Source organism: Oryctolagus cuniculus, chromosome 1, assembly GCF_051225735.1.
Source record: "Oryctolagus cuniculus isolate XC-2025 breed Fujian yellow rabbit chromosome 1, ASM5122573v1, whole genome shotgun sequence".
NCBI lineage: Eukaryota > Metazoa > Chordata > Mammalia > Lagomorpha > Leporidae > Oryctolagus > Oryctolagus cuniculus.
Window position 1 is genome coordinate 91,943,857 of NC_142867.1, and position 20,378 is coordinate 91,964,234.

The 20,378-nt window shown below is 36.1% G+C and overlaps 1 protein-coding gene across 2 annotated transcripts in view; it reads left to right on the forward strand.

Moving 5' to 3' along the window:
- CNTN5 (contactin 5) overlaps positions 1–20,378 on the forward strand; it is a 1,376,886-nt gene that overhangs the window by 1,214,585 nt on the left and 141,923 nt on the right. For both annotated transcript variants that reach the window (XM_089312106.1, XM_051820359.3), the window contains exon 15: positions 1,069–1,244. In XM_089312106.1, the coding sequence (XP_089168232.1) occupies positions 1,069–1,244 (176 nt within the window). The remainder of the gene's footprint in view (positions 1–1,068; positions 1,245–20,378) is intronic.

Below are 20,378 nucleotides of genomic sequence, written 5' to 3' on the forward strand. Positions count from 1 at the left end.
TCTGCCTTCTAGAATGTTGGGATTTGTGTTGGGATTTCCAGGCCTGGGATTGCACCTCTTCCCAGTGACTGCTCCGAAGGAAGGAGCCTGGATGTTAAAGAATGCGGTCAGTGGTTGGCCGCGATGCTTCCTCAGACTGCATTATTCTTGGAATAACATAATTCACGTGATTGTTATTCAGTCAGTCTTGTAGTGTCTTCATGCAGGAGTCTAGTGAGTAAAACACCAAAATCGTGTTTCTATCACCTCATTACTTTATTCAAAACATATCCTGCTGTAGTCACTCAATCACTATTTTAACCCATAGACCCATAGCTTGTATTCACCTTTGCTGATTCAAAGCTGCTCTAAACCCTGTAAAAAACGTGGCTTTGAGATTTAACTGAATCTTTAGTTAACAAAAACCATTCAATGTTTCTATGTTTCAATGACGCCATCCACACTCTATCAAAAGTATATTTTGTAATGAGCCAGAGGGTGCCTCCACCACTCCTTTTCTCTGCCTATGCAGATTTTTAAAAGTAAAACAAAGTAAATACAAATGGCAGAGTATTTGCATTAGATCTTTATTTCTGTGAAAACAGAGATTCAGAGGAAGTTTCTTTGTATTGTCTTGTAACCTACAATAACCTTTAATAAGTAAATTACCCCCAAATTCTTTCTGAGATATGGGATAATTTTTATTTTAAAAATCCTTTCATTTAATTGGTGATCCTTCAAGATAACCACAAAGGCTATAGTTTCATTTTTCTAATGTTCCTCCTTCCAGAATGCCAATGCCTGTCTAGTTATGTAGTCTATCATCATTTTTGTCCAAATTAACTTCTTAATAGAAACAGGGACTCTTTAGTCCCCAATAAAAGCAGAGCAAAATGCCCCAGCATCCAAAAAACTAATATTTCACCTAGTAATAGTTTACTTCGGGGTGAAAAATCAGATGCCTGTACCTGGAACAATTGTACTGTAGAGATTCCTTGTTGAAGTTTTCCTCTATTATTTAAAATGACGTAGAAGGCAGGGCAACAATACATTTTGATGAGGTTAATCAATGTATTTTTATTTCTACAGAACCTACAAGGATAGAACTTACTCCTAAAAGAATAGAGTTAACAGTGGGAGAAAGCATCGTCCTTAACTGCAAAGCAATCCATGATGCTAGTTTGGATGTCAATTTCTTCTGGACGCTAAAAGGACAGCCTATTGAGTTTGAGAAAGAAGGTGGACATTTTGAGAGCATCAGGGCCGTAAGTTAATCCACTTTTATTTTTTTAAGTAATAATAATTTTGGAAATTTTGACTTAAATGTGAAGACTTTATGTATGAAACCTGAGAAAAAATAGAGAAAAAATTAACATGGATCAAACAACTACTTTCTTTCATTAGTTTTTAATGTAATACTGAGAACAATCATTATTCAAAAGGCCCCCTTAAGAAATTTGAAATACTTAGTTATGTGAATCTGATTCCTTTGCAACATTGTAAAAAGTTATTTGACTAAAATTGTCAATATTTATATATCACTCCTCAAAAGGTGTGCTGCTACAAAAGTGGCTATATTACTTAAAGCATAGTTGATAGTGATTATGGTACAATAAATAAATCAAGTAAGTCTACTTGTTCTGCTCCTCAAGAAATAAAAACTTGGGGATATTCTTTTTTTTTCTCACAAGCTATAGAGATTGACCGTGTAACCCATATTCACAAATGCACATTAGCCTTAAGTAAGCATTTACAGGCATATTTGCTTCCTGTCTGCCAAATTTTTTCTTTTTAATTTCTTACATTATTTATCTATGTGGCAATCAACTAAATGGGGTAGGAAAACTTGTAGAACTTGAATCCTATAGAACCACCACTGTGCCTTAACTCCATAGAGAAGTGAAAAGAGCCCTGTCTACCATCTGACTCAGTTTAAAAGTAACATAACATAAATGACAGGAAGAGGGAGAAAGACACATAGAAGTAGGGTGGCAGAAAAAGACAGAATTTGGCTGGGATCTTTCTTTTATATTTATATTGGCTGAAAAGCTGGATTTAAATATGATTTTTTGCCTAGAAATCAAATTTAAAATGATGTTGCAAACATAATATCAGTTTATTCTTACCTAAACACTTTAAGAAAACCACAGCTACAGCAAACCCAAATATTTAAACTCCCTGTGGGATTAGATGCTATTTTAAAGGTTGTAAGTTATAATGCAAAACCTCCTGGATCCAAAGTCAGGAATTCTCCGAATCAAGTCCCAGCCCAGTCCCTAACCAGCTATGTTACATAAAGCCAGTCCACTTGATTTGCCTTGGCATTAATCTCACAGAGAAGTGAAGTGACAAATTTAGATCAGATAATTTCTAAGTCCCTTCTCAGTTTCAAATGTGATAAATATATATTAGTAGAAGAGTAAAAGTGAGTTTTCTTTGTAATATTTACCAATGTAAACAAAATTAAGCAATGTATCACAAATTACTCATTTCATTCTGGTTTACTTTGCAGTTAATGGGAGAGACTATATAAATAAGAAACATTTCCTAACCGCATTATTCACACCTCATTAGATAAATAACTTACAATTATTAATAAGTTATATGCCAAAGAATTAAATCATGTTTCACTCATTTTTCTCCAGTTTCTGGTTTTCCATCATATCATGGGTTGAGAATGCCTTCCTATACATTTTATAAAATGAATGTCATAAAACAGAACCAGGAAAATATGTTTCAAAAATACTACAGTTTCACATCAAAAATATTTCATCAAAAAGATAGCTTCTTAGGATCATTGATAAACATTCATTTTGAGTAATCAGCTATATAAAGTAAAAATATCTCTAAAATGAGTAACTTTCTACATAGCAGTCAGCCCCTTCTTCAATATGCAATACCAACAGAAAAATAAATGAACCTGGGAAAGTACAAACATTTTTGGTTTTGATTCTTAGGCATCGCCACTTTAGGTTGACGTCATTCTGTGTATCAAGAAATACCTATAATATTTTTCATAAACACCTGCTCTCTCCCCCTTTGCACACAGGCTATTTTTTCCCTTGGAAAGTACAAAATTGATAATCTATGCAAAACCAATAATATGTATTAGCCATATTACAATTAATCTTTGGAATCACAAAAATATTTAACTTTAAAGTGGTTTAGGACTTAGCTCTTTTAGTATATTTGGAATAATTTTTAGAAATATGTATTTCCTTAATCACATTTGGTAACTTTAAAACTCTGAAGAGTAAAAGAATCACTTTTCTTTCAATTACCTCAAACATGATAGGATCCTGGCTGGGTTTTGAGGAAAAGCTATGGAGAGAACACTGCTGTATAACAATAGAAGAGACAAAAGGATATAGAACAGCTTTCTACTCCCCTCCTGAACTTCAAGTGGATTATGTTTGGGAAATAATGCTTTGGGAGGAAGAGTAAAACTCTTATTAAGATGAGAGCATTGGGAGTCCCTCTGAGCTTGCATAAACTTTCTGTTAGCCAGGACAAGGGAAGACTGTGAAGTCACCCGGCAGGACAGGTCTCAGAAGAGAGCAAGCAGGGTGACCTGAGGCCTATTCTGGGTTTCAAAGGTTTCTTGAAGGATCACCTTCAGAAGCTAGATTAGCTCAGCACAGGAAGAAAACCAAATGGAGCAGGGATGTAACAGGCCTTTGATTAGAGCACTCTCTGGGTCAGTGCCCCTGGACTACATACCAGGTCTGGGGTGTTTGAGTGGCGGTGGATCAGAAGAGAAAGGGCCAGGGGAACACTTCAGCACATTACCACTGCGTAGGGTGAAAAGAATCAACCAAATCTCCAGGGTAAAAACAAAGAATACTGAAGATGTTAATATTTAACAGAAATGGCAGGATATGATTTAATGATGTTCTTATTTTTTGACTAGTGGTACTGGCATCTTTTACGCTCAGCCATTACTTTGTAGATAAAATCACTGTCAAACTTTTGTGAGTACCCTTTATATTATGTTATTATACAATATATATTGTAATGTTCTAAATAGGCTATTGCTTTTGGATTATATTTCAATAGAGTAAATAGATAAACATAAGTCTATCAAGTTAAAAATATAATAGTATTGCTTGAGAATTTAAATTAAAATTTCTGTAATGAAAATACACCTATTACTCTTGCCCTTTTTCCTTAAGCCCCATGTTTCAAGCCTAGCAGTGACTCATTTGGAGTGAATCCATTACTAAAGGCACTGTTAAAACAGGCCATGCACCCAGTCCATATACATTTGATTCAATTTTCCAAAATCAGGTTTTGGCATATTATTGAACCTTTTTCTAATATTTTAAATTCAATTTAGTTCTACAAGATAAGTATTGCATGGGATTCAATGCAAAGACCATGCACTTCACCCTAAGAAGGCAAAACGTAAGGGGAGAGACAGCAGGGTGGGCTAGCACTCTGCTGCACCAGAGTACCACATGCATGCGGCCGATACAGCAGCTAGCCTTTGAAATAGATCGCACAGGTAGGATTTGTCCAAGTGCCCAGAAGCAGCTGCTTTTCAGACAGAGCAAGCAGGTCAAGAAAAGACAGAAAGCAGAGGAGGTTAGCACATGTATCAGGAACACTGAGGAACCGGACAGCGCGGTGAGGGTGCACAGTGGACAGAAAGCCAGTATTTGTTGAATAAATTTAAAGGCAGAGGCCTTATTGTAGAAGGCGTTGCTTTCTGTGCTATACAATTGGGTTATATTTTGAATGTTACAAAGAACTATACAATTCAGACTTGTATTTCAGGGGAAGAAGTCTGACACTTGTGTGGTGCAGGAATGCAATAGTTTGAGAATTGTGCATTCAGTTTAGGCTAGTTAAAAATAGAGGTTACAATGAGGACATAGCTATGATAACTATAGACTTAAATAACCATCCTATTCTCAAAACAAAAGCACTGACAATTGTTTTTGTCACTGTTGTTTATGCTGGTCTGTAAGCACCTCTGGGTCCCCGCAGGTTGTCTAAACAGCACCTGAGCACCATCATTTGGCCCCTCAGCCAAAGTCCCGGTGGAAGACTGTGGTAAAATATTGTATTTCAGAGACCTAGAATTATGTGATTATTCATCTTGGTGGGATATAATCCAGTTTTGACCCTTATGATACGTGAAGAACTATTACACTCAATATGATAGCAGCCTGCAGTTTGTTTGGTTTTCATTTGATTTTTAGCAGAGAAAAAAATCTCACTTCTGTGTCATCAGGATAGTCTGTGAAGAATTGGTTTTTCCATTGTGAACTTGCCATTTTAAACTTGCTGAACTGCAACAGCCAAAGTGCTGTACAGCTGCATTGTTCTCATGGTCCTTCAGAGTTAGCCAATTCTTGGGTTACAGCAAGACATGCAGGAAGCCAGGGTGAGGATTTTGACCCCAATTTTAAAAGAGGAAACTGAAGAATCAGACTTTTCAGGCCTCCTGCGTACTAAATTAGGGTAACAGGATTAAGTGCAGTGTAGTTTTTAAACAGTCTTATGTTGACTCGCTTCTACAAAGTTTGCCTTCTCTATGTTCACCGACTGCCCATTATGTGTTCAGCTCTTGTCTATAAACTCTAGGAAATAAAAACCAAAGGAAAATTGGATCCCAGTCCTTAGTAAGCATAAAGATGGTGCCAGACATTAAGTCATTCATGAAAAATGTGATCATGAAAAATCAATTACCCATTTTTTTAATCAGGACAAATGTGTGAGACATCTGAAAGGAAAATAAATACACAATTTATTAAACACCTAATGTGTACTAGGTACTGATACACACACAAATACACAAAGGCAATCTAAAGTAAAAAAAAATGGATGCTGTGTGATGTGAGGTTTGTGGGAGATACTGAGTTTGTCCTAGGTTCATACAGAGATTCTCCCTCAGGATCCTTACTGACTGCACTAATCCTTTCAGAGACAAGGGACTTGTAGCTCTGAAGAAGTCCACTCCCTTGCCAATCACAAAAGAATGTCAGAAAATTGGCTGATAGCTATCATTATGACATCTGTATTCTGAGCATAAATCATAAAGAAATAGGTCTGATTCATATCCACGGTGTTTCCCTTTGAGTGACAGGTATATAAAGAGGAGCCAGAATATCAACCTCTAAATGCTTTGAGAAATTTACATTAGCTGAAAATTTTCCTATTACCAATTTCCTATACACTGTTCCTAGTTGATCTTCTTAGGCATTAGTTTCTATACTCCTAAGGCGTAAAAGTCTCAAGAGAGCAAAGTAAGTCCTCAACTGGAACCTTCCCTTTCCCGAGTGATAAATATTATAAAAATTATAAAAATCAGTGAAAGCATTGGACATACTGCCAGGAACTGCAGCATCCTCTTCATCACACCAGCTTGCATAAGTCCTAGAGCCTTTCATCATGAGTCACAAAGTGCCCCAAAAGGCAGGCAGGCGATCAGTGATCTCCCAAGGGCACATGGTCTCTCGGGTTCATTCTGCTCGTTAGTAATAGTCATACATTCAAGTGAAGCCGGCTGCTGAACTCTGAGCTCTGCCATCTCACTACCTGGCAAAGAATTCTCTCTCCCGACCAGTCCAGCTCTGGCCTCATGGTTCCTTGTCTTGCTCTGAATCTTGGCAATTTAGCAATCCACCAATTTTCTGTTCTCTGTCACAGCCTCTGGGCTTTCACACACACATACTTGCTAACAGTTCCCTACTAATTTTTCATGTAGCTTAACAAAAGAAGTCATTTTGTTACTTTAGTGGCATACACTAACATACAATAACCACCAACAAAAGTGTGAGGACTGACTGGGAGCGAGATGACCTCCAAAGGCCTTAGAATTTTCAGGCTGTCCCAGGAAAGTGCACCATGTCTGTCCTCTGCCTTATCTCTGTTCACAAACGTGTCTTTGGCCACTCTCTTCCCAAAGTAGCAATTATTCCAATGGAAAATCAGAGTGTCCTACTTTCTCAGTTGGTGGATATGTTTCAAGGAATTCTATGAACATGGCCAAAACATGCCATTTAAATCTATGATTTTAAAATATTTTGTGTATTAATGAAATAAGTTGAACTGTGGAGTTCTGAAAAGATACCCTAATAGATCATTTTTAGCACTTTGCACTTAGGATACTCCCAAAATATTCACTCAATCAAGAGTGATCATGAAGGCTTATTCAAGACTTGATATAAACCATTTTCTTAGCTTAGCAATTACTATATTATTAGAGATTTTAAAATCATTAAATACTGTGTAAAATTCTGTTAAAACCTATGAAACTCTTTATATCAACTGGAGTTCCACTTTAACACTGTTTGGAATTATGAAAGATGACTGTCTTCGACAGCATCCAAGACTGTCTGTCATTGGGAGATCTTTCCTTAATTTCCTGGTATGAAATATGTGCAATCTGTCAACCACAATGCAATCAGAGCCACACCATGTTAATTTTCCATCTCCATTTTCGGTCTAATTAGAAGATTGCCTCATAAAGCAAAACATGAAACCTGCCTCTTCTTTTTGTAGATTATCAAATTTGGTAAAACCACGTAATGCCTCACAGTCCTCATGTCCAAAAAGACAGACTTAACCACGCACTTCATGTCATGGGTAAACTCCACAAAAACAACCCTCCTGAATAGAGTAGCACGGGAAGGATATGCAGTATTCATTAACTTAGGTGCTCCATTTATCACAGCTGTGTTATCTTTATGGTGTGCGTTCATACCACCAGGTGTGACATAAATAGCTGCTAGTACCTCTATAATTTTTTTGTTGTTGTAGAACTGCGGATCATTTTTTTGGTTTTGCTTTTTGGTTTCCTTTTTTTTTTTTTTTTTTTTGATAAAAAGAGAAAATAAAGCTGCTTCATAGGGAAAGGCAGTTTTGCTTGGGGATCATGCTGGAACAAATCAAACCACTAGTCTGGGTTCTGTGATCTGTTCGGGGCAGGCGGAGGAAGACTACCATACTTTCCATAGCCAGCCAGGGTGTTTCAGGTTGCTGGATTGGGCAAAGTGTGGAATGAAAAACAGGAAACACACCTTCCCTTAATATTTTTTTTTCTTTTCCTAGATGGTAAATTCTACTAATTAAGCATGCTTTTAGCTCACTAACCCCAGAATTTAATACGTGCTTGCATGCTTCCAAAACTCCCTATGATTCTTCCTTTAGAAGTTTTATTTGTTTTCTCCGAAGTTGTCTTTCCATTCCATGCATATATGCAAGCAGACTGGATTAATACGATCCTATATTCTACTTGGGTTGACGGTATTTCATATAATCAGAGAAGAATTTATTTGGAATGAAGTACCCACGTCCTTGTACATGTGCCCATTGGTAAGCCCCAGTGGGTTGTCACAACTATCGTTTCAGTTGATAACTTGCCCCATGAAGTCTATCTGATTTATTTCATTGACATTGGTTAAACTGAAGTCTCACTTGACTATGTCACTTTTAATAGTGAATTACTTGTTTAGACACATTTGTAATTGAAATATGCATAATAAACTCCTAATGTAAATTTGTTTTATACTGTAATTACACACTGAAGAGAAACCTTTTGAAGCTGACTCTAGCTACTTCCCCTTTCCAATCTGACAAGGATTTATTTTTAATGCAGCAAAAATATTTCAACATTATATGTGTATCATATATGTAATATATACCTATAAATATATATGTAGAATATATAATTTTAACAGACTGCTACTTATATCATAATTATTTTTAAATAATTATTTATTTAGTTAGTTGAAAGAGTTAGAGAGGGAGAGACAGTGTCAACAGCTGGGGTTGGGCAAAGGCCAGAGCCAGGAGCCAGGAGCCAGGGGCCAGGTACTTCTTCCAGGTCTGCCATGTGCGTGCAGGCCCAAACACTTGAGCTATCCTCCCCTACTTTCCTAGGCACATTAGCAAGGAGCAGGAAAAGAAGTGGAATACCTGGGAATCAACAGGAGCCCCGGTAATGTGCCAGCACTGTAGGCAGGAGCTTAATCTGCTACATCACAATGCAAGCCCTATCTTAACCACTTTAAAAGTATCTCTATTTCCCTCTTATTTTCTTATATTTTTATTTCTTTCAAAATTCTTATTGAATATAAACCTGTTGAAATGAACTGAACTGGGGCCAGCACTCTGGCGTTAAAGGTTAAGCCTCTGACTGCAGTGCCGCTTCCCATATGAGTGTTGTTTCAAGTACCGGCTGCTCTGCTTACGATCCAGCTCCCAGCTAATACACCTAGGAAAGCAACAGAAGATGACAAAAAGTGCTTGGGCCCCCTAACCCACATGGGAGACCTGGAAGAAGCTCCTGGCTCCTGGCTTCAGATCAATCCAGCTCTGGGTGTTGCAGCCATTTGGGGAGTGAACCAGTGGATGAAAGACCTCTCTCTCTTTTTCCTCTCCCTCTCTGTCTGCAACCTCTTAAATAAATTTTAAAAATCTTTAAAAAAAAGTTTGGGTCCAAAGCAAACAAACTAAAAAATAAATGTGGCTGGTGCTGTGGCTCAATAGGCTAATCCTCCGCCTTGCAGCGCCAGCACACTGGGTTCTAGTACTAGTCGGGATGCCGGATTCTGTCCCGGTTCTCCCTCTTCCAGGCCAGCCCTCTGCTATGGCCTGGGAGTGCAGTGGAGGATGGCCCGAGTGCAGTGGAGGATGGCCCAAGTACTTGGGCCCTGCACCCGCATGGGAGACCAGGAGAAGCACCTGGCTCCTGCCTTCGGATCAGCATGGTGCACTGGCCGCAGTGGCCATTGGAGGGTGAACCAACGGCAAAAGGAAGACCTTTCTCTCTGTCTCTCTCTCACTATCCACTCTGCCTGTCAAAAATAAAATAAAAAATGAATTGAACTAGGAAGGATAACTAGTATGTCAGTTTCAACTGAAGATCTCTAAGCAGGTGCACTGTCCAGATTCCCTCTTCTGGAATGAAGCACCCCTTTTCCAAGCTACTACAGTACTGGGGTTGACGGCTCATAATTGAGTTCCTTTCTGGGAATTGTCTTCAGCTAAAAGTTGTCTGATCCAAAATATGTTCTACCCTTCATCCCCTGACTAATGTGTTAGAAATAAAAGTGCATAAAGGTGATTAAAAAGTCCTATCCCCTTGCCTCAAAGCAAGAAAACAATGTAGGTTCATCTCAGCTTGAGTTTCCTATGAGATTGATATGTTAAGATGCTTGTTATGACACCATCACAACAAACCATCCTCTCTGTCCTATGCTGGTTCTCCATTTCCTCTTAAGTGTGGATTGTAATGGTGCTCCCCAACACAATCTCCATCCAAGAGCTGGCTCCCCTGAAATCCAGACCCAAGACAGTCATAATGGTAAATGTCATTACCGAGTAAACAATGGAAACAAATACAAGTAATGATAACCAAATGAAAATCATAATGGCTCTTATCTGAGGAATGCCTACTAGAAACATAACAGTGTACTTGGACTTTTCAAATGTAACTATTTATTTACCATAATTACCCAAAACACAGGAATTATTTTTTACAGAACAAGAAAAATGAATTCAGAAAAATAAACTTGCCCAAATATAAATAGATGTTACATATGAGAATTTCAATGCAAACTAAGACTGAACTCCTATATAACACTGTCTTTTATCAAACTTAAAACATCTAGAATTACTTACCAAGAAGTGTTTTAACTTACCACATTTTTGTAGGTTTAAATTTAAATTGTATCATCTAAAAATAATGTAGTTAAATGCCCTTCATCCATTTGTTTGTGAGCCAATTATTCTCATCTAATAAGATTTTCAAATATAATAAAGCATTACCTAAAATATATCATTCCTATAGCTCCTACTATGATTATGTTGTTACATTTCTATCACAAGTTCTTTTTTCTTATTTGTACACTTTACTATCATGAGCAATCTTGTGTCCCATTGCCAAAAATATGTTTCTGCTACATATGTTTTTAAACACAGCCCTGCAAGTCAAACTCTCAGAAGTTTAATCAAATTTAAGTTTAAATAAATTTCAACCAGTTTCATTGTCTGATTCATATTGTTAAAATAAAAACTTGAGAGGTGGACAATGGAGACACCACTTGGAGCACCCATTTCCTATATTAGAGTGCCTGGGTCCAAGTTCTAGCTTCCAATTTTCTGCTGAAGCAATCTGGGAGGCAGCAAGTCATGGATCAAGTGGCTGGGTCCCTGACAAACACAGGGAGGCCCAGGTTAATTTCCTGGCTCCTGAGTTTTGCCTGGCCCAGTTCTGGCCATCATAGGCATCTGGGGAGTGAATCAGAAGATGGAAGGTATCTGTCTGTCTGTCTCTGCCTTTCAAATAAATTAAGACCAATAAATTAAAAGCTTTGTAAAAATAAAAAATTCAGAGTAATTAAACTTAGTAGTTTATTTGAGCAAAGAATGAGTCACCAGGAGGGGTTCAGAAAGCTCCACCCAGCACCAGGAGCAGCAAAATTTTGCAGGCCAGCCACAAAGTTAAAGCAGATAAATCACCCAAGTTGCCATAGATAGTTTTCTTCTTAATTTGAGCATGATATGATGTGGTATTTGTCTCAATTGTGCATAGGACAATACATTGGCTGTTTTAACTGTGTGAAGCATGATTGCTTACAATTGGCTGAAAGCCAGTTGCTTGTTCCAAGGTTGCATTTTTCAATCAGGCTTGCAATGTGTTTAGAAACTGAGTTAAGTTTCAGTTTGATACCTAGGAGCTCACAGTGCAGAGGTAGCCTCAGGTCAAACTTAATTCAACAATACCTAAGTTAAAATATATAAATAGAATTTTATATATTCAAGATTGCGTTTAACCTTTCTTCTCTTTTATGCATTATTTATTTGATTCCCGCAACTTTGTAAGTCAGGAAAGTTATGTATAAATAAAAACTGGTCCCAGGAAGGAAGAGAGGTAAAGGCTCTCAACACCCAGGGCCTTAACAGCAGGACCACTTATGACACAGCCACAATTATCACTTGGGCTTTAATTCCAATGAATGATCTTTGAAATCTGGTTAGCTGTGTGAAAATGCAGATAGGGAGAAGCAAAATTAGCTGTGATTCTTCACTATTGCTTTTTGGAAACCTGGGACAAAGAGATTATGTTTCTACTCTGCAATCGCACCTCTTAAGGAAGACTTGTACATTTTTTTAAAAAAATTTCAAGGTGAACAAATTTCATATATACAGAATTAGGCACATACTGATACTTATCACCCTACCCTCCCTCCCACTCATGCTCCCAGCCTTCCTCCTCCTCACTCTTTCATTCCCTCTAAGCTTTTACAATGATATATTTTCAGTTTACTTTATACCCATAAGATCAAGCCTACACTAAGTAAAGAGTTCAACAAATACTAAGAAGAATAAATAAATAAAAAACACTGTTCCTCGACAGTAGAGAAAGAGCTATAATAACCATCAAATATCAAAATGTTAATTTCACTCCTATACATTATATTTTTTGAGTACTCTATTAGTTGCCACAGATCAGGGAAGACATATGGTATTTGTCATTTGGGGACTGGCCTAGTTCACTAAGTATAATGCTTTCCAGTTACATACATTTTGTCACAAAAAACAGGATTTCATTCTTTTCATGGCTGATTATTATTCGATCCTCTCTATCTTTTTCTCTGTGTGTGTGTGTGTGTGTGTGTGGATGAATGGATGGATGGACGGATGGATAGATAGATAGATAGAGATATACCTCAATTTATCCAGTCATCACTTCTTGGACATCTGAGTTAATTCTATATCTTAGCTATTGTAAACTGAGCTGCAATAAACATGGGTGGTAGAGATCTCTATTTCATATGTTGGTTTCAACTTCCTTTGGGTAAATTCCCAGGAGTGGGATGGCTTGGTCATATGCTACATCTATTTTGAGCTGAGTTATCTCCATACTGTTTTCTACAATGGCTGTACTAGTTTACATTCTCATCCACAGCAGATTAGGGTACCTTTTTCCCACGTCCTCACCAGCATTTATTGTTTTTTGATTTCTATATAAGAACCATTCTAACCAGGGTGAGGTAAAACCTCATTGTGGTTTTGATTTGCATTTCCCTGATGGCTAGAGATCCTGGCCATTTTTTCATGTGTCTGTTGGCCATTTGAATTTACTCTTTTGAAAAGTACCCATTCAAGTCCTTTGCCCATTTATTAACTGCATTAGTTGTTTTGTTATTGATGAGTTTCTTGGGCTCTTTATAGATTCTAGATACTAATTCTTTATCAGTTGCATAGTTAGCAAATATTTTCTCCCATTCTGTCAGCTGTCTCTTTACTTTGCTGAGTGTTTCTTTTGCAGTATAGAAGCTTCCTGTCTTGATGTAATCCTACTTGTCTATTTTGGCTTTGATTGCCTCTGCTTCTGGAATCACTATGGCAGTATCTTTCAGAGTTTCCCTAATGTTCTCCTATAGTGATATGATGGTTCCAAGATATAGATTAGGATGCTTGATCCATTGAGTGGATTTTTGCATAAGGTGTAAAGTAGGAGTCTTGTTTTATACTTTTGCATGGGGAGATCCAATTTTCCTATCATCATTTGTTGAAGAGACTGTCCATGCTCCAGGGATTGATTTTATTTCCTTTGTCAATGAGTAGCTGGTTGTAGATGTGTGGATTGATTTCTGGAGTTTCTATTGTATTCGAATTGGTCTACCTGTATATTTTTTTTTTTTGCTAGAACCAGGTGTTTTGATTATAACTACCCATAGTACAGCTTACATCTGGTATTATGATGCCTCAGATTGGTGTTTGTTTTTTAAGATTGCTTTAGCTATTTGGAGTCTCTTGAGTTTCCATATGAAATTTAGCATCAATTTTTCTAGACCTGAGAAGAATGTCCTTGGTGTTTTGATTGGACTCACATTTGATTCTGTAAATTGCTTTTGGAAGTATGAACTTTTTTTAAGATTTATTTATTTATTTGAAAGCAGAGTTACAGACAGAGAGAGGGAGAAACAAAGAGAGAGGTCTTCCATCCACTGGTTCACTTCCCAAATGGCTGCAACAGTCAGAGCTGGGCCAATCTGAAGCCAGGAGCCAGAAGCTTCCTCTAGGTCTCCAACGGGGCCCAACAACTTGGGCCATCTTTTGTTGCTCTCACAGATAATTAGCAGAGAGCTGAATAGGAAGAAGAGCAGCTGGAACACTTACCTACACTCATATGGGATGCCGGTGCTGTAGGTGGAGTCTTCACCTACTACACCTCTAGTATGGACATTTTGATGATATCATTTCTTCCAATCCAAAAACATGCAAGATTTTTTGGGCTGGGGCTGTGGATTAGAGGGTAAAGCTGCCGCCTGTATTGCCAGCGTCCCATATGGGCGCCGGTTCATGTCCCAGCTGCACCACGTCCAATGCAGCTCTCTGCTATGGCCTTGGAAAGCAGTAGAAGATGGCCCAAGCCCTTGGGTCCCTACACCCACATGGCAGATCCGAAAGAAGCTCCTGGCTCCTGGCTTTGGATTGGCACAGCTCCAGCTATTGCAGCCAATTGGGGAGTGAACCACCAGATGGAAGACACCTCTCTCTCTCTCTCTCTCTCTTTTTCTCTCTCTCTCTCTCTGCCTCCCCTCTCTATGTGTAACTCTGTCAAATGAATAAACAAGTCTTTTAAAAAAAGATTATCCCATTTTTTGTGTCCGCTTCTGTTTCTTTAATATTTTATAATTTTCAAAATAGAAATCTTTCACTTCCTTGGTTAAATTTGTTCTAAGGTATTTAATTTTTTTTTCTGTACCTATTGTGAATGGGACTGATCTTAGAAGTTCCTTCTCAGACATGGCAATGTCTGTGTAGAAAAAGGCTATTGATTTTTTGTGTGTTATTTTTATATCCTGACACTTTACCAAACTCTTTCATGAGTTCCAATAGTTTCTTAGTGGAGTCTCTTGGTTCCCATATATACAGAATATTGTCATCTTCAAACAGGAATAATTTGACTTCCTCCTTTACAATTTGTATCTCTTTGGTTTATTTTTCTTGCCTAATGTCTCTGGCCAAAACTTCCAGGACTATATTGAATAGCAATGGTGAGAGTGGGCATCTTTGTGTGTTTCCAGATCTTAGTGGAAACGTTTCCATCTTATTCCCATTCAATAAGATGCTAGCAGGTTTGTACTAAATTGCTTTGTGCTGAGGAACGTTCCTTCTACACTCAATTTGCTTAAGAATTTTATCATGAAAGCATGTTGTAATTTATCAAAAACTTTTTCTGCATCTATTGAGAACTTATATAGTTTTGATTAATCTATTTACTAATGTGATATATCACATTTATTTATTTGTATATGTTGAATCATCCCTGAATATCATGGATAAATCCCACTTGGTTCGAAGAATTTTTCTGATGTGTTGTTGGAATCAGTAAGCTAGTATTTTGTTGAGGCTTTTTGCATCTATGTTCATCAGAGATATTGGTCTATAGTTCTCTTTCTTTGTTGTACCATTTTCTGGTTTTGTAATTAGGGTGATGCTGGCATTATAGAAGGAGTTTGGGAGAATTCCCTCCTTTTTAGTTGTTTGAATAGCTTAAGAAGAATTAGGATTAGTTCTTCTTAGAAGCCTAGTAGAATTCAGCAGTGAAGCCATCTGGTCCTGGGCTTTCCTTTGTTTGTAGCATCTTTATTACTGATTCAATCTCTGTCTTGAAAAAATTATTAATCTATTTGAAGACTGCTTTATCTTACTCACTTTTTCACTATTAAACACTATAATCATACGTTTGCTAAGATGTAATTATCAAATTGTTTAAAATCTTTTCACAAATGTCACCAGGAATGCACTGAAAAACATCTTAAAATACCTTACTACATTTTTTTCTTCAGATGTTCTGTGGGTGTGTTTTCTCATTAATTAGAGCTCACTCTTCTGGCTGCTATAATTGTTCCATTTTAGAGTATGCGAACCCATTTTTTCAGCTTCCCTTTATAGTATTTTGAAGATTTTTCTCAAGATAGATATGAGACGCAATATGGCACACTGTTTTCACAGCTGAAATTGGGCAAAGAACGTAGAATACAAAGATCTGAAACATTCTGTAAAGAAAATACTCAATTTCCACATTTGAGACATTCAAAGACATCTGCTATACTGAATATGTATTTATGATATTGGCAGTTTATGTGAGTTTTGGACACCAAAATCTAGTTTTTAAGTGAGATAGCTGGAAGAGTTCCAGATTCCTCTCTTGTCCTCATTATATCCAATAAATACCCAAATCCTTTGAATTATCTGTCTTGAATCTGCTGTTTTTTACCCCTTCTCCATTAATGAGGTCAAAGTCCTTCTCTCAGCATTAATTTTCAGTGCTGTCTTCTCAACACTCTGTATACTGCGATCACAATCTTCTTTGGGTTTGTAACAGATCAATTTTTATCATAATATACTTTCCCATCTCAAATAATGGCATCACTGTACACACAACACATACACACAAACACATACAAACTTCCCATTCTGGTATAACAGCAGTTTACTTATCAAACTCCCTTACCTTGCTTTTTCCCTTGTACTTTATTTTGCAAAAGAGCATACCTCTTGGGAGGTTTATTATCATGTACAGATCTGCTGCCAAGAATACTCATCCTTTCCCTTGAACCCATTCCCCAGCCCTTCGATAACGCCTTACACATTCCTCCACTACAGCAAGTAGCAAACACTGCTATAAATATTTCTTTAATCCCCATTCTAGTCTTTACATGGCCAGAAATTAGGAGCATGTTTGTTTTCAGAACTAAATACAGCATCTGATACAGATTAAAGACTAAATAAATATGTCTGATTAACTAATGGACTCAGTCATGGTAAGGGTTAGAGGGTATGAAAGAAAACATAGACTAATAGATCAACAAGAAACAAACAGTGACCATGTAGCTAAATATTTAATGTTTTTAGTTTAATGAGGAAAGTTTCTAACTTGTGCAATAATTATAGTGGGTGCCAGTGATAAACATTTTTATTCATTTACTTCATATTAAAATTTAAATACTTTTAATATCGTGCTAAAAGTATATGTTTTCTTTGGAAATAACCACGGGACTTCTTAATGAAAGAGAAAGATATAATGGATTCCAGTTAATTATGTTGCAGCAATGCTGTGAGTTTTTATAGGCTTTGTGTTATTTTAAAGAGAATGCCCTTCAACTGTGTGTCACGGGGATATAATTTAACCAGCACTGAGATGAAATGCATAATATAAAAAAGCCTTAATACTAGAATTTTTACCTTGTAGGAATAATATATAATAGAAGATTTTCCTTTAGTTTTTGAAAGCCTTGACAAATAAAAGACTGTCTCTATTATCTAATACCACACAAAGTTTAGGATTTTTATAAGCAAAAGTGGCTCAATTTTGCATTTTGAAGTACTGTTGATATGTAAGCATTGTGTTGTAGATTGATTCCTGTATTGTTTCTCAAGGTGATTTTCAAAGAGTTGAGTTTTTGAGAGACCATTATTTCTAAGACATCTTTGAAATTCTACCTTTATTTCACAATATCTCTTTCTGCATCTGTTTTGTATTAAATTCTAAGGGATGCCTAGTGTTATGATGTATTTAGCTTGTAGGTTTTTCAGAATCTCCCAGTTTCTTTCATGGACTATTTTCATCATATTACAATATAAAAGTGAACTTTAGGACTCTAGAATTAATACCTCAGTAGGCAGCATCTCAAAGATGCTTTCTGTAGCAGAAGAGGAGGAAAAGAATGTTTCGGAAATAACTACTGGACTATCATTCAATTCTTTTCTTCATATGATATCCCATAAATAAGGTAAATGGGAAAGGTCAGAATAAAGAATTATAAGTGATAGTTCATTAGCTTATTTACCAGGGTACAACATATGAGTTCTGATTTTGTCTCAGTTCTAGAAAGATTACTTGAGCACCTATACATGAGGCACAGGTCCAGGAACTGAGGAGTATATAATAATAACAAACATGCTATGGGAAGTACATGAATCCAATGAAGATCCCTTTAAGAAGCACAGAGTCTTACAGAGGAACAGACATATGAGTGACAAAGGCAATAGGAGAAGTATTTTCAAGATCAGTTACACATCAACCACGTGAAGCAAGGCAGCTTCTTAAGCCAAACAAGACCTCAGTCTATTCTTCAAAGAGACTAAGGAGTTTTATAGCAGAAGCAGAAAACAAAAAAGCATTTCAAATGGAGACTGTGGATGATGAATATAAGGGGGATTCTGAGGTTTTCTCTACTAAACTCCAATAAAAAATGATGATATTACTGTTAAAGCAAATTTAATTCCATATGTTACTATAGCAATTCTGCTTTCAAGATGGCTTCTCTCATCACCTATAAAAGTTAACTGAAGGGCCATAATTTTTGTTTGCTTTACATATGGCAAGTTACATATATTGAGCAAAAATAAAGCTTCCAGATTTTTCCAAATTAAGAACAAGGATAAATTATATGCTGTTCACCATGAGTGTATATTTTATATAAATTTACGTGTTGCTTGAAGCTTTCATAGAAATTAACAATTACAATGTTAAGAGTCAGTATTCAGATTCATTAAGATAATTCTCTGCACACGGTGAGATCTTTTTTTTCCAGAAGGGTTCTAAAAACAGTTCTAAGAATACTAAGAATACAATCCAGTTAAGGAAAACAAGAATTATGATCGGAAATTCTGCTTCCTTCCATATTTATTCCTTTACTGATCTGTGCAATTTTTGAAGACAGGCATTGCATCTATCTTGTTCACCACTGCCAGAACCTGCCATTGTTTTTTGGCAGATACATTTGCTAAAGAAGGTATTTTATATTAAATAAAATATTTATTTAATTATCATATTCTTATGTATAGGCACATATTTTCTTACTTGTCTGCTAAACTACTCTACCAAAAATGGGACTATGCAAATATCAGGAAATCTTCAATGCATTCATTCCTTTTATAAATCTTAATGATTTCCTGTAATGTATATACTAACCAGGTCAGGGATAGAATAGTTAAATAACCCACAGTTTCTCTCATTTCAGACTAATCTAACAGAAAATTGATATGATAGGTTTATATATTGGAGACATTGTACTGATAAGAGAAATGAACTCTATAGGAGAAATTTGAATTATTAACCAGGTATGTCATTAGCAAAAAACTTGTTCTTAGAAGTGATGTTTAATTGAAGTAAACTAATCTCATTAGTAAAGGTTATTCAACCAACTAGCTATAAGGGAAAATAATCTGATTGAAAAAATTTAAATTACCTGAAAATCAACTGTTTCTTGTTATAACCTTACATTAATCATAAAAGCAAAATGATTTAATATTTTGAAAAAATAGATAAAATAATTTAGAATGTTTTAACTGAAAAACAGAATTAAAATATGAGCTTGTTTTGGCACAAAACATTTGAAATCCACACTTACAAAAGATCTCAAAACTTTCATAGAAAATGTATATTATGAAAGAAGTATGTATATATTTCAAAACCCTTTTGTGCCAAAATAAAGTAATCTTTAGGCATCTTCATGAATGAAGTATCATGTAGGTGGGGAAAAATGAGTCTTTAAAAATAATTTCTGGCCGGCACCATGGCTCACTAGGTTAATCCTCCGCAAAATCAAAAATATTATAGGAGTTTTCAAAAAACATTAAGGTAAAAACAAAGATAAATAATGTGTATAGATTAATACATTTAAGACTTGACAAACTACAAGCAACATAGTTCACTTGAGGGAATTTTGCTCAATGTGTTGGACTCAAAGTTTCCATTGGTGAACACAATGGTAGAAAACTATTCTTCTGAGAAGAAGATTTTTAGTTGTAACACCAAAGAATTCCATGAATTCTTTCAAAGCGCTTTAGGAAATCATGATTATAATCTCAAAACATGAAATCAAAAGGACTTGAAAAAATATACTCACTGTATAGCTCCATATACCAAAAGATAATTCATATACAGATGGTGTATTAGTCTGCTCAGAAATTTCACATGCAGCCCTGATAATTGTAATGAAATATAACTGAATATTTCTAAGGAGTTAACACACTGTACAATGTGCTTGACTTCCCCAAAAATTAAAAAAAAAAAACTAAATATGTTTTTAAATTCATCTTTTATTAAAATTTTCTAACATGTTTGATGTGGCAACTCTAACAGGACAAAATCTGTTAGTTTTTCAAAGGTTTCAAAATACAGTGTTATAAACTACTAAAATACAAAACAAAAAGAATAGTAATAATAATTAATTAAAATATCAACATATATATAGGAAATCTTTCTCTTCCATTTAAACCTGATCAATAGTTGAAAAACACTTCTTGAAAGATTAATGTTACACCTGTCAAAATGACACAGAATTCACTTTTATCAAGGAAATCTGCATGTCAGATTCCAAATGACATAAGTTCAGAGATAAAATAAGTGTATATTTACCAAC